The 12,917-nt window shown below is 45.6% G+C and overlaps 1 protein-coding gene across 4 annotated transcripts in view; it reads right to left on the bottom strand.

The window, feature by feature from the left end:
- Nucleotides 1-12,407, bottom strand: part of LOC308390813 (V-type proton ATPase 116 kDa subunit a 1-like) — a 28,706-nt gene extending 16,299 nt beyond the window's left edge. For all 4 annotated transcript variants that reach the window (XM_080873102.1, XM_080873103.1, XM_080873104.1 and 1 more), the window contains exons 1-16: nt 12,327-12,407; nt 10,878-11,034; nt 10,661-10,739; nt 10,483-10,580; nt 10,229-10,357; nt 8,594-8,676; nt 7,601-7,727; nt 7,379-7,461; nt 6,919-7,012; nt 6,169-6,381; nt 4,414-4,564; nt 4,015-4,154; nt 3,750-3,913; nt 2,855-2,945; nt 1,375-1,493; nt 1,016-1,232 (exon numbers count right to left, since the gene is read on the bottom strand). In XM_080873102.1, the coding sequence (XP_080729228.1) occupies nt 1,016-1,232; nt 1,375-1,493; nt 2,855-2,945; nt 3,750-3,913; nt 4,015-4,154; nt 4,414-4,564; nt 6,169-6,381; nt 6,919-7,012; nt 7,379-7,461; nt 7,601-7,727; nt 8,594-8,676; nt 10,229-10,357; nt 10,483-10,580; nt 10,661-10,739; nt 10,878-10,994 (1,905 nt within the window). In that variant the 5' untranslated portion in view covers nt 10,995-11,034; nt 12,327-12,407. The remainder of the gene's footprint in view (nt 1-1,015; nt 1,233-1,374; nt 1,494-2,854; nt 2,946-3,749; nt 3,914-4,014; nt 4,155-4,413; nt 4,565-6,168; nt 6,382-6,918; nt 7,013-7,378; nt 7,462-7,600; nt 7,728-8,593; nt 8,677-10,228; nt 10,358-10,482; nt 10,581-10,660; nt 10,740-10,877; nt 11,035-12,326) is intronic.
- Nucleotides 12,408-12,917: the final 510 nt, after the last annotated feature.

Raw genomic sequence — 12,917 nt, 5'->3', positions numbered from 1 at the left:
AAGAAGGAACACGAGAAGCTGGAGAAATACCAAGGGCTCAGAGAAGAGCTCGAGAGGATGTGGAGGGTGAAGGTAACGGTGGTCCCCGTGGTAATCGGAGCACTAGGTGCGGTGACTCCCAAGCTAGGCGAGTGGCTCCAGCAGATCCCGGGAACAACATCTCTGTCCAGAAGAGCGCAGTCCTGGGAACAGCTAAGATACTGCAGGACCCTCAAGCTCCCAGGCCTCTGGTAGAGGACCCGAGCTTGGAGGACTGACCGCCTGCAGAGGCGAGCGGGGAATTTAATGTTTTTGGTTTTTTAAAATGAGAAAATCCTAAATAAATTCAAACTTGTGCACTGAATTATTTTTCTTAGTCATTAAAGATGAAAGATGCTGAAAACAACTCAAAGGAATCATTAAAAGCCAAAATTACCATGATTTTAAGCCCCGTAATGAATGTATATACCTGACCCCAACTGTACCACTAGAGCGTTTCACTAACAACAAAGCATCCGTGCAGGTTGTCCATGTTCATGTTTTAAGGTGGAACTGTTGTATACTGTGTTATAATATATAGTATATAAATGAACCCCACTAGGTGCCAGCAGCACAACCATCATACTGAGAGGTGAGAATGATAAGGAATTTCAAATCACACACACACACACACACACACACACACACACACACACACACACACACACACACACACACACACACACACCTCGATTTAAAACTGCAAAAAAAATTAACAATTTAAAACCTTGGCATACTGACAGAACGACACGACCTGCACCGTTATGAGAAGAGATGGTATCAATAAGCAAAGCTCAAACTGCTCCAAGCTGCTCTGTTTGTTTTTGTTCTACAGTGAAGCTCGACCTCAAGTTTCTGAAAAAAGGTCATCAGGAAAGTAAAGCACAATGAAATATCTGTTTGCTCTGTAGAACTGCTGAGAGAACGTCCATGCACGACTCTAACATGTCAGTGTGACGCGGATATGTTAGGAGAGGGTGGGTAATGGAAGGAGCACCTGTCCCTCGTAGAGGCGTTTGCTGGTGGGGTCACCGTAGTTGAAGAGACACATGTTGATAAAGTGGATGAGCAGGCTGGGAGCATCCTTGGAAGTCCGGGCGGTGTAGGCTGTCCACTTGTAGAAGATCAGCAGGGCAAGGTAGCCAAACAAGCTCGACATGAAGACAATCTCTGGGATGAAGCCCAGGAAAATGTTCAGAGGCTTCTTGAAGTACCTGCAGCACAGTGAGGTCACACATGAACAACAGAACAGCATGGTACCTGTTTGAAAATGATCAGCTGTGAATATGAAGCTAGACGGCACACAACCTTAAAAGTGTTTGAACATTCAGTATCAGCCCTCAGTGTGACTCTTACAGGTGGTTGAAGAGGCTGAGAGACACTCCAAATATCATGTGGATGACGCCCAGGATGACGGACATCTTCATCTTAAAGGAGTTGAGGAAAGTTAGCTTGTTGGTGGCAATATTCCAGATCTGCAGAGAGCACACAGCAGGTTCAACGAAGAGCACCCTGCTACTCTGACACAAGTACAAACAGGCTGACATACAGGTCTGTGCTGACCTCTCAGTGATCTCAGACAGATGGTCTTTTTTAAAGGTACAGTTGTTAGTTTATGAAACAGCTCTGGAGCTGGATATGAGGCGATATGACCAAAAGTATTTATCACGATATACATCTGAAAATTTGCGATAACGATATAACTGACGATGTACTTGACACGAGACAAAATACTTTACAACTCCACAACTTTATTAGTGAAAAAAAACCCCATCAATGTATTTTCACTTAAACAAGCAGCTGTTTTTTTTTATGTGCATTAAAGTTATATAAAAATGTAACAGTGCAAATGCAAATTCTTTGCTGACAGTTTAACCAAAAGGCATTTCCAGTGGAAACTGGCCGACACATCCTCAGCATAACCATGTATAACATCCACAAAACTTAAAAACAGTTATACACACACACAACACGGTAACATTATGTTGAAGCACAGTACGTATCACTCCGCGAGGCTCCGCCTATGATAGCCGTAATGCTCCCACAATCCATCAAGCGGTGCGGCTTCGTAGCTTAGCAAAGTCGTACTGAAACATTTGACAGATTTTCGAGCGCCGTGCACATAAAATCGTTTCGAGGTCAGTAAACACAACCAGAGTTCATACATAAGGCGCACGGGATTATAAGGGGCTCTGTCGACTTTCAGAAAAATCAAAGGATTGATTTTAAGTGCGCCGTATTTTCCAAACAACACGGTAATAACGACGGCCTGCTAGCATGCGCTACCAAAAAAAGTGCTTTGTTGTGTATCTGACGGACGAAAGCTAAACCAGTTCCACACCAGTGAAGTTACAGCATTTTTACAAACCAGTTCTGGTTCATCTGTTTCACTCAACGATCCGCTTTCGCCGCCATGCTTTTTCCGTCATGCGCGTATGAAAACAAAGGCACTGCGCCTGCGCGTTTTACCCATATTCTATCGCGATATCTCATTTTCTTATCGTTGCCCAACATTATACTGGTATCACCGTGAACGGTATGATGTGGCCCAGCCCTACTGGATACTGCAGTTTTCTCAGACAGGGTTCAGGGGCTAGTGACTCATTGTGTCACATGGTCTCACATCTGTGGGGTGTTTAATCATCTCTGTAACACAGGACCAACAGCTATGGAGCTCTGACAGGATCGATTGTTGCTTGGCTCACAAACTGGATTATTAGCATTCCTATCACTGATTTCACCAGCCCAAGATGAAATGAGCAGGTTGTCGTGCACTGGAGACAATTAGAGCCGGTAATTTGATTTAGTTGTTATAGTGAGTACATGTATTGTTTACCGGGTCAATTCCGAGTGGATAAGGTCCACCGAACACGCCGGGAATAGCAGGATCTAACTGGAGAACTGCATTTCCATCAAGAGTCTCAGACCTAGGACAGACGGAAGGAGAAGAACTACAATCCATGCTGCAAGATGAGAAACAGTTTAGAGCACGAACCTGCCAACACACACACACTGGCCACTTCTTTAGTTACACCTGGCTAGTAACAGGTTGGACCCATATGATGACGTTGACTTCCTGTCTTACTTTGACAGTCAGTTATCTTGTGTTTTGTATAATTAGCTTTGCTGCATTTAAATTCTAACACTCTTAAATATGAGAGTTTGTGCAGAGATGCTCTCCTGCATGTTATTAACTTACTGCTACCTTCCTGTTAGCGCTGACATCAAACAGGCATTTTCACCAAAGAGCTGCTGCTCACTGAGATGATCTCAGCGGACCAGACCGTCTGGCACAACAACCATGCCGTGTTCAAAGTGAGTGATTGGCTGATTAGATAACTGTTAACAAGCAGCTGAACAAGTGCTCCTGACAAAGTGGCCAGTCAGCAGATCCCTGCCCGCTCTGACTACAGAAGCCTCCTTTAGGTTCCTGCAGGCTCACACACTGAACTGGATTACATGCATCAGATTCGTTTTTTCCTCTGAGGCTGTGTTTGTGCTACTGTTGGTCATTTTAAAGGTTTAGCTGTTACGTCCCAGCTACAGCCGGGTCGTAACAATAGTGTTTTCAGTTATTTCTTGGAGACTGAAGTAAGTTTAATCTTCTAGTTGGCTGCTTCGAGTTAGTGCTGGGGATGACATTCAGTACTGGTTTTAGTCTGGTAGTGGTCACAAACAGGAAAAGTGGAAATCTAAACTTCATTTGTGATGCAGAAAAAGCCTGAACTCACGTCCAGTTGGCTCCTTTGGGGCCAAACATGGGCCTGACACTCCAGCCAGACCCAAACATGTTGAGTGACTTAGAGAAACAGTCATTGTAAATGACGCCTGTGTAGACGGAGAAGATCCCCATCAGGAGGATGATGTAGCGCCCAGCAAAAATCATGTTGAACATCTACAGAAGCAAACAGAAAACACTGGAATATGATGCTTCTGCTCACTGACTGAACAACGATGATTTACTATATTGGATTACTTCTACTTGTGTTAACGTACCTCATTGTCACTCTTCTGGGCGAGGAGGCGACTCTCTCGAATGACCAGGTAGAGGGCAGCGCAGGTCATCAACAGGCCGTGGCCCATGTCACCAAACATGACAGCAAACAGGAAGGGAAAGGTGATGATGGTGTACGGAGCTGTAGGCACACAGGGATCCAAACAACCATCATCCAACTCTGCTGCTGAAACTTCACTAAAATGTTTGGCTAGAAGCAAATTTTACACACAAAGTAACGAATCCTTTGTAACAGAACCAAAATCACTCTGTTCGTTTGGTTGACACTCGATTAGTTTGGCCTGAACACTGAACTGCTGCAGAGTCAGCGAGAGCTTCACATTCACCGCAGTCACAATCACAAGTTTGAATGAACAGTCATTTCAATATGAGCCAATGACCTGGATTGATTTCCCGGTAACTTCCGATGCCGTAGGCGTCCACAATATTCTGGAAGCCTGATGTGAACTTGTTGGTCTTGTTGAAGGTGGGTGGAGTCTGTTTGGTCTGCATCCTGTTTAGGATGGAGGGCACTGTTGATCCACTCCTCTCCTGTGAAATAAAGCCTCGTTTAGAAAACCTCAGACCTCAGTGAGTTTCACAGTCACTGTGACCTCGCCCTGTACCAAGAACATGGCCATGTTCCTTATCCACAGGTCCACAGACCAGTGAACGTTGTCTTTACAGCTAAACACAGAGCATCTCTCAGATACTGTCCTCATCCAACTATCAGCGGTCCCCAACCCACGGGGGCTCGTTTGGTACCAAGAATTGAGGCTCAGGTGTGAAATTTATGGTTTTGATCATTAACTCGGTTTCCCTGGGTCTTTTCCCGTGTGCTATGAATAAATCTTCTCTTGGTACTGGTGCAAGATACCACAGTTTGTGTCTCGGTCCTATCACTTTATTGTGTTGGATTTATCCACGACACCTTAAAGGCCGGTCCGTGAAAATATTGGTCCGTGGTGCAAAAAAGGTTTGGGACCGCTGAGGTAACTTATTAGTCTAAAGAGGGAGATTCCCCGTCAGGTGTTCTTTAAGCATTACGCAGCTTTCTGAGGCTTTTGTTGCCCTGTGCCAACTTAAATGTAAAATATGACATATAGAAGTGTTTTTCTATACATTCCCTTCCATTCTGCTCAGACATCTCTTATCTCTGCTATGCAGATGATATTCAGCTGTACAGACAGTTTTCTTCAACTAAATCGAGACAAACTGAAATAACTGTCTGTGCAGCAGAAACATGTGTCTGGGATAAAGGAGACACTTGGACGTGTTGGTTCTGTGACTCCTTCCTGTGTTTATCATCTCAAACATAAGCTGCACTGTGTCACGTCCTGAACTGGAAATGATTATTCACGCTGTTGTTTCATCACATTTGGATTCCTGCAGTGCACACGTGTCTTAGCAAAACCTCCGTAGAGCGTTTGCTCAGAATGATCCCGACAGGCTTCGACAAAATCCTGATGCAGCTGCACTGGCTTCTGGTTTATTTCAGCGTGCAATATAAGATTCTTTTATTAACATGGAGAGCGTTTCACGTGCAGGCACTAGTTTATATCAGAGAGCTTCTGCACCCATGTGTACCTCGTGGTCCTGTGACCAGGGCCGGCTTGCGGCGCCCCACACTGAGCTGAACACAAAAGGATCAGAGCCGTGTGTTCAGTGGGCCCACGCTCTGGAACTCTCTCTTCGGACTTCAGATCAGTCGCCTCCAGTTAAAAACATATTGTTTTAAACCTGTTTTGTATTCACGTTTTTTATGCATTGTTGGCTCTTGTGAAGCACTTCGTGACTGTATTTCTTAAAAGGTGCCATAAAGTTTTACTGACTTACTGCTGGGTAGTAACTATGGGAACATTTCAACAACATCATCTGCTCTTTGCACTTCTGATTAGATGCAAACTGCACTTGGTTCACCCGTATTTATACATGTGTAATGACAATAAAGTTGACTCCTAACTAAGACACAGCGATTCTCTTTGGAGACATTCTAGTTTCTTTTTGCTTACTTTATAAAAATTCTCCAAAGTAGGACTAGAGATCCCAACCTGAGTCCAGGTTTGTGACCGTGGGTGTCTGTGGGCTCAGATGCACAGCACGAGAAGCAGAACAGAGAAATGTGCGACAGGCTGCAGAGACAGGACCAAACTCACCGTTCCTCTGCGCAGAGCAAACTGGATAGAGTCCAGGTCTGAGACAGGACACCACACCTCAGCTATCAGACACTTCTGCGTGACGTCGATGTTGCAGAGGTTCAGCGTGTGGTAGATGGCCTTCATCTTCCTCACCTTGATGAACCACACCCGCATGGTCTTAGAAGCAGCCTGCAGCACTCGCTGACGGTGGTCCTCGGTTTGGTTCAGCACCTACAGCAGCAGCGTGGAAGGATGTTTCATTCTGTTAACCTGACGCACGCTTCTTTGATTTTTCACGTTTTCTTGTTGAAGTTTGAAATGTGCAGTTTTAGCAGTGCAGAAAACCTCCGTCATATTCATTCACACAACTTGTATTTCAGTGTACTGCTCGGCTCTGCTGTGGCAGGGCGTCTGGCAGCATCAGACCGGTGCAGACCTTTCAAGCAGAACAGGCTTTTTTCCTGTCTTAATAAGGAGAAACGGGGGAACCACAGCACATAAAGGACGCGGCTCTTTCAGAGATAAGACGTGTAGCACAATGAAGCCTGTCTACACTACAAGGGCCTTTGTAATTTGACTGGAAATAAATGTTCTCAAGGAAAGGTGCAGGAGCCAGAGCGTCTCATGGATTTCATCTGGTTTAGTGAACAAAAGAAGTGCACAGCTAACAGCTCTGCGGCATCTGTCCAGGGTCGACTCCTCCCCTCTGCTTTATTTTTACAAGACTGTAAGCATTTGGCTGATGCCTGTAGGGCACACATAACTTACCATTTGGAGGTCATCGATGCGGCTGTTGACTCCAGCCAGCATCTCCTTCCTCTCCTGCGGGGTCTCTGGGCAGGGGTAGAGCGACGCACGGAACCTGCAGGAGCGCCACAGTCAGTCTGACCACACAGCGTGCAACACAGCAGATGGCCCCGCCCCTCCCTGACTTTATCACAGGCCATGTTACACTGGACATGTCGTACATTTCACTAGAATAAGATCAAAGCCTTTCGTGACGACAGACAGACGGGACATGTGTGTCACTCTCTACAGAAAATGTTCCACTCTGTGGATTTACAGCTGTCACACAGCGCTCACATTCCCACCTTCACTAGCACTCAGCTGTGATGCTACTATGTGATCGTGAAACGGTGTCAGGACTAAACATAAGCATGACGCTGCGTGATTCTACATTCTAAAACCTAACAGTGACAGCAGCAACGGTTTTTCATGCAACACCCACCCCTCACAGATCTTCTTCACCCGGTTCTTCAGCTGGTCACCCTGGAAGAAGATGATGAACACTGACTTGTGGACTTGGTCTCCCTGTTGAGAGGGAACGAAACATTAGATAGTGCTCTGTGTTCAACCCCACATGTATTATTCATCTGCTTTATTATCCCATTCTTGTTTGAAATTCTGTTCTCACTACTACTCTCCACAGCTCCACTGTTAGTATACTCACTGTGGTGGGGTCTTCTAGTGGGTCCTCGATCTCTGCCTTCCTTAAAAAGACATTACCACGGCACACCCTCCACAGCATCCGCTCAAAGGTGGGAATCCTCTCCCTGCTGATCACTCCAGCCACAAAACTGCACAGACACGAAACCAGCACGACAGAAACGTTGCAGCTTATAATCGATCACAGTTCACGAGTGACAAATGTGACCTTGAGATCCACTAAGACACAGGTGTCCAACTCCAGGCCTCAAGGGCCGGTGTCCTGCAGGTTTGAGACGTGTCCTTGGTCCAACACAGCTGATTGAAATGGCTCAATGACTTCCTCAACATGTCTTGAAGTTCTCCAGAGGCCTGATAACGAATTCATCATTAGATTCAGGTGTGTTGACCCAGGGGGAGATCTAAAACCTGCAGGACACCAGCGCTCGAGGCCTGGAGTTGCCTATCCCTGCACTAAGGGATCAGGATCATATATTTGATGAAATTCTGACGAGTACTGTGCCGACACGCCTTTAGCCAAATGAGCTAAACATGCAAACTCCCAGAGAGAGCAGTTATAAGAGACAGCAGTCTCAGTACTTCTTCAGTACTGTGGTGAGCATTTAGCATCTAGCTCCGCTTGCATCAGCAGATAAGGTTGGCTTTTTCTGATGTTTAGACTGACTGTAGCTCAGCAGGTACAGCAGGTTATCTACTAATCAGAAGGTTGACGGTTCGATCCCTGCCTGCTCCAGTCTGCCTGCCAAACACTGTTCGACAAGATGCTAACCCCAAGTTGCTCTCTGATGCATCCAGTGGAGTGTGAGTGTTAGAGAGAAAGCCCTTCTGCTTGTGTGAACGAGGCGCGTTGTATAAAGTGCTCATAAGAGGAAGTCCTTTAACCATTCCTTCACTGTGGACTTTATAGTTCCCCAGGATCACTTTCCATGAGAGAGCCAGAAGATCATTTTTAGTTTTTAAATTGATGTTACTTTATACATTTATCCTTATTATTTACCCCAGTCTGAGTGGGGCCCCGCGGCCCCCCTCACTACCCTCCATCAGAGCCGATGACTCCTCCAGCAGGTTAGGATCCTCCATCTGCCAACAAAATAACAAAAAGCACCTCATCAGGTGTAGGAAGTTAGCAGTTAGGCCCATGCATCACACAAAGACTTTTGCACTGCCGCTGCAAGGCCTGTAACAGCTGCACAGGGTGTGAAACATCAAATAAAGAGTTAACACATGTTCCAGTGAGTTACTGCAGAGTGCTGTGACTACTAGAACCATTCTTTTACATTTTATGTTCGAAAGCCGTTTTTAGGTCAGCTAGTCACAAATTTGTTGCACAGACTCATGTGACCTGGAACAGAGCAGGTGCATGGAATGGGAAACTGAAGAAGCTTATAGTATTTGTTCAACAGGAAAGTGATCCTGATTAAATAAAACAATGAATACATCACTGCCAGAGCGCACACAGTACAAGAAGGACAAAGGCAGGACTGAGGCCATACAGCATAGACACACAAGGGAACAGGTGTGCAAACATACAGGTGAAAACAAGGCAGTAAAACTGAGTGCAACACACACTGGACAACAGACTACCAAAATAAAACAGGAAGTAAGGTAACACAGAGACAGCGGGAAACAGGAGCTCCACACTATAACCACGAACAGAACTGGGACCAGGCCAGGACAGAAAAGTCCCAGAGCAGCTGGTTTGTGGGTCTGTCTGCATCCACTCTGGTGCCCAGTAACAGAAAAGCTGGCCTCACATTAATGACTGACTCTGATATTGAAGTTTTTCCCATCATGCTTTTGCAGTTAGTTTTGGGTCCTTTGCACTGTGGTGTGCTGTGTTATCAGTGTCTGAGCCCTTCACTGCACCACTGGTCACTTTGGTTCCACCCGTCCCAGTATGTCTGTGTACAGACTGTGAGAGTAATCAGTGCTTTGTTGTAAACTAGGCTAACGGTGGCGGTAGACTCTGACGGGGACACGCCTGCCTGAGTGTTTCTGTCCTGGTTACGTGTTATGAAAGGGTTTTTTCCTAATCATGGAAATAATTCTGCCATCATGCACTTTGTCTTCTCTCAGTCATCCATGTTGAGTTAACCGCCTCCTGCCTGTCTGACGCTGTAGGTTTATCCAGCCTAATGATGCCCGCCCTCACCTGCACTAACATCTCTTTCAGTCTCGTATTTAAAATTACATTTAAAAGCAGCGAAAGGCATAAAACACTAAGTCAAGACTTTAAATCAACTTCAGAGGTTGTGTCTGCTTCCTCTGGCCTCACCAGGCCTGCACCACTGACAGCTGACTGATCTGCTGTCAGTCCACTGTCCCAGAAACTTGAAGGCTGTGGACTGTTTATGGACATAGCTGCAGTTCTTAAATAAAATCTCTCAAAAATGTCTGCACTTCAATGAGATACTCGATGTTTGATTTACAATCCAGTGTTCAGAGGTAAACCTGCAAAACTGTGTTTGTCCCAAACATTCTGGAGGCACAGCAGGCGGCTCCAGACAATGTTGTAGCTGCAAAGCTAATGTCATCGTCTGCTGTCTGACAGGGAACTGCTGCCTTAATCGATGCGTAAACAAAGCCACTCTAACACTCTTTGTTCTTCTGTGTAGTGTACGTGTGAGCAAACCTCGTTAAAAAACTGCTGCGTTCGGTGGAGGATGTGTTTGAGCTCCGTCAGCTCCAGGAAGTTCTTCTTCAGGGCTTCCTGGTTGGTGTTTATCTCCTTTAGTTCATTCTCCAGCTTCTCAAATGTGGCCTGCCAAACACACACAGTTAATTGTGATAATGTTGATACGTTATTTTGATAGATACAACATTTTGTACCAACTCAATAAAAGCGATGGACAAGAAGGAAACACTGTTTTGGAAATGGCTGATTACCTCCAGATCAATCATGTCTCTGGGAAAAGGTACTTCCGGGTTCTCTCCAGTGTCCACTGTCGGGATGTTGGCTTTTTTGATCTCCTTCTCAACAAACCCTGTTCATCAAGGAAACTCGGTGATTACCTCGTTACCACAACAAGGGAACAGAAAGTGAGTCAGACTCAGCAGCACTCACTCAGCTTCCTGTCCATCTCCTCGCATCTCCTCACTTCATTCACAAACTTGCGCTGGAACACGTTTACATCTGGATTCAGCTGTTGTTAGAAAAAGACCAGAAATACATGTTTCAAAATGTATTATTGGAATTTGTCATTCACTAAAACCAGCTTACACCATGATAATCAAAAATGACTTCTACATGTCAGTGTCAGTCTGGCACCATTCATACTCACATCTCTAAACTGGACCATGCCCAGTTCTCCCAGCTCGCTCACACAGCAGTAGGCTGCCTCTGACTGGAGAAAGAGCTGGGCCAGAGTCATCTCCTCACTTCTGAACAGTTCCCCCATGATGACCTCTGCACTCCACCTCAGCTAGGATCAACAAACACTGCAGCAACGACAGGAAGGTTCAATAACAAGTACACAGTGCACAATAACTAGATAATATAGCAAATATACCACAGTCTCATTATACTTGGCTGCCCTCTTCAGACTTTCCTATAATAAAGCGTAGTATGGTTTCAGGTTTATACGGGCTGCAGTTACTAATCATTTTCTTCAGTGTTTTATCTGTAAAATAATCAAATAGTTATTTGTGTCTTTAAACTGTTTGAGAGCGGCTTCAAGCTGCAGGTGAAAACCCTGCTGGGGGCATTTCTACACCTGTCCTCTCTGTGTGGGCTTCATCGGGGTCACCTCCCACACACCACAGACATAAGACGCAGTATTAGGACCAACAAAAAAATATTGTTGGTCAATTTGAGAATAAAGTGGGAAATCTGTTTTGAGAAAAACACTGAAATGTGGATTTGACCGTTGTTGTTTGGCTGCTACAGCCTCTACACAATGAGATGCAACATCCTCCTGATTGTATGAGGGTGTATGGATAATCTTGCATCTGTCCATTATCAGCTCTTTTTGTACAAGCTCTCAGGCACGCACTTTAAACTGCACGGTGCTGATGGAAGCGTCCTGCAGCAGCAGGAAGTCAAATAAGACGAGTGCACTGTAAAAACCAAAAGTCCCACTGACACGCCACAGACAGGAAACACCACACACACCTCATAAATCGTATAGAGGATGAATGCACTGGCAGGAGTCTGGTTTTAGCAGGTCTATGTCTCACTCGTGTGCTGTAAGTAAACGGATGATGCTAGAACAGGCTAAAGATGCTAATGCTCGTCTAGAGACCGGCTTTACGGGCACTAGGCCACGCACGACAGCGGGCTGGGCTCCACACCCCAGGACGATGAAAGCCACATAAGGAATCACGAGGATTAATAATCGTCGACGTCATAAATGTAGTTCCTGTTGGTGATTAGTGCATCAACAGAGGCTTACGGAGCATCGCTGACGTCACTGCATCCCTGCTGATGCAGCTCTGTCCTTCACTGCTCAAGGACGCTGCTGGCTCAGGCCTACAGCCGCTTCATTCACACTCATTTTAAATATGAATAACTATAAACAACGACGTAACTCCGCTGTGTGGCAGGATACCGAGTCCCCACAGCCTCATCCCGTGCCTCTACGAGAACACGAATCACTGCTCGTAAAACTAACCTTGAAACAGACCTCATTGCAAACACAGAGGAGCTGACCACCGCCTCACAGCTCACACGGACAAACGTGGACTGTGGTTCATAATCCTCAAACACCCACCTCCACAGTATCTACACTCACCTCACAAGCTGCAGCTCGTCAGCCCTCTCTTCACACTTCAGTCTCCTCCTGGATGCTGCGGTGGTCCTGCGCTGCGTCAAGTTAGATACACTTCAGCAGGAAACATGTCCGATGGGAGGATTTCAAAGTAAAATGACTGTATCTGTATCTCAGGGATTTCTTTCGTTTTGACGATGGACACAGAAGTGATATTCGAACTTACACATCTCAGATGTGAAGGATGTCCTGCGCAAAACACGCTAATACAGCAAATGGGGAAATCTGTTCAATGGGAATATATTTTGAAAATGTTGAAGGTGATTCACGGCTTTTCTGCGGGATACATCCCTTTGACCTATCACAGTGTGTGGGGTCGATTCTTACTGCTCAGTCCCACCGAGCCCTGATGTCTGAGCATTTTACATGAAGACACAGAAAACACTGAAAGAGCTCAAAAGCCATCAAGAAAACTTAGAAGCTTTGCATCTACACATCGTTTTTAGCTCCCAAATCTTTCATGAAGAGCTGCATATCAAGTTCTGATTAACTGATTGTCATGTTCTTACTTGTGCCTATACGATGTTTATTACCAGCTAAAGAGCAGAGCTACCA

The sequence above is a fragment of the Rhamphochromis sp. 'chilingali' genome (genome assembly GCF_963969265.1).
Source record: "Rhamphochromis sp. 'chilingali' genome assembly, chromosome: 22".
NCBI lineage: Eukaryota > Metazoa > Chordata > Actinopteri > Cichliformes > Cichlidae > Rhamphochromis > Rhamphochromis sp. 'chilingali'.
Note: the sequence above shows the minus strand (reverse complement) of the source record. Positions and strands in the feature narration are given on the sequence as shown.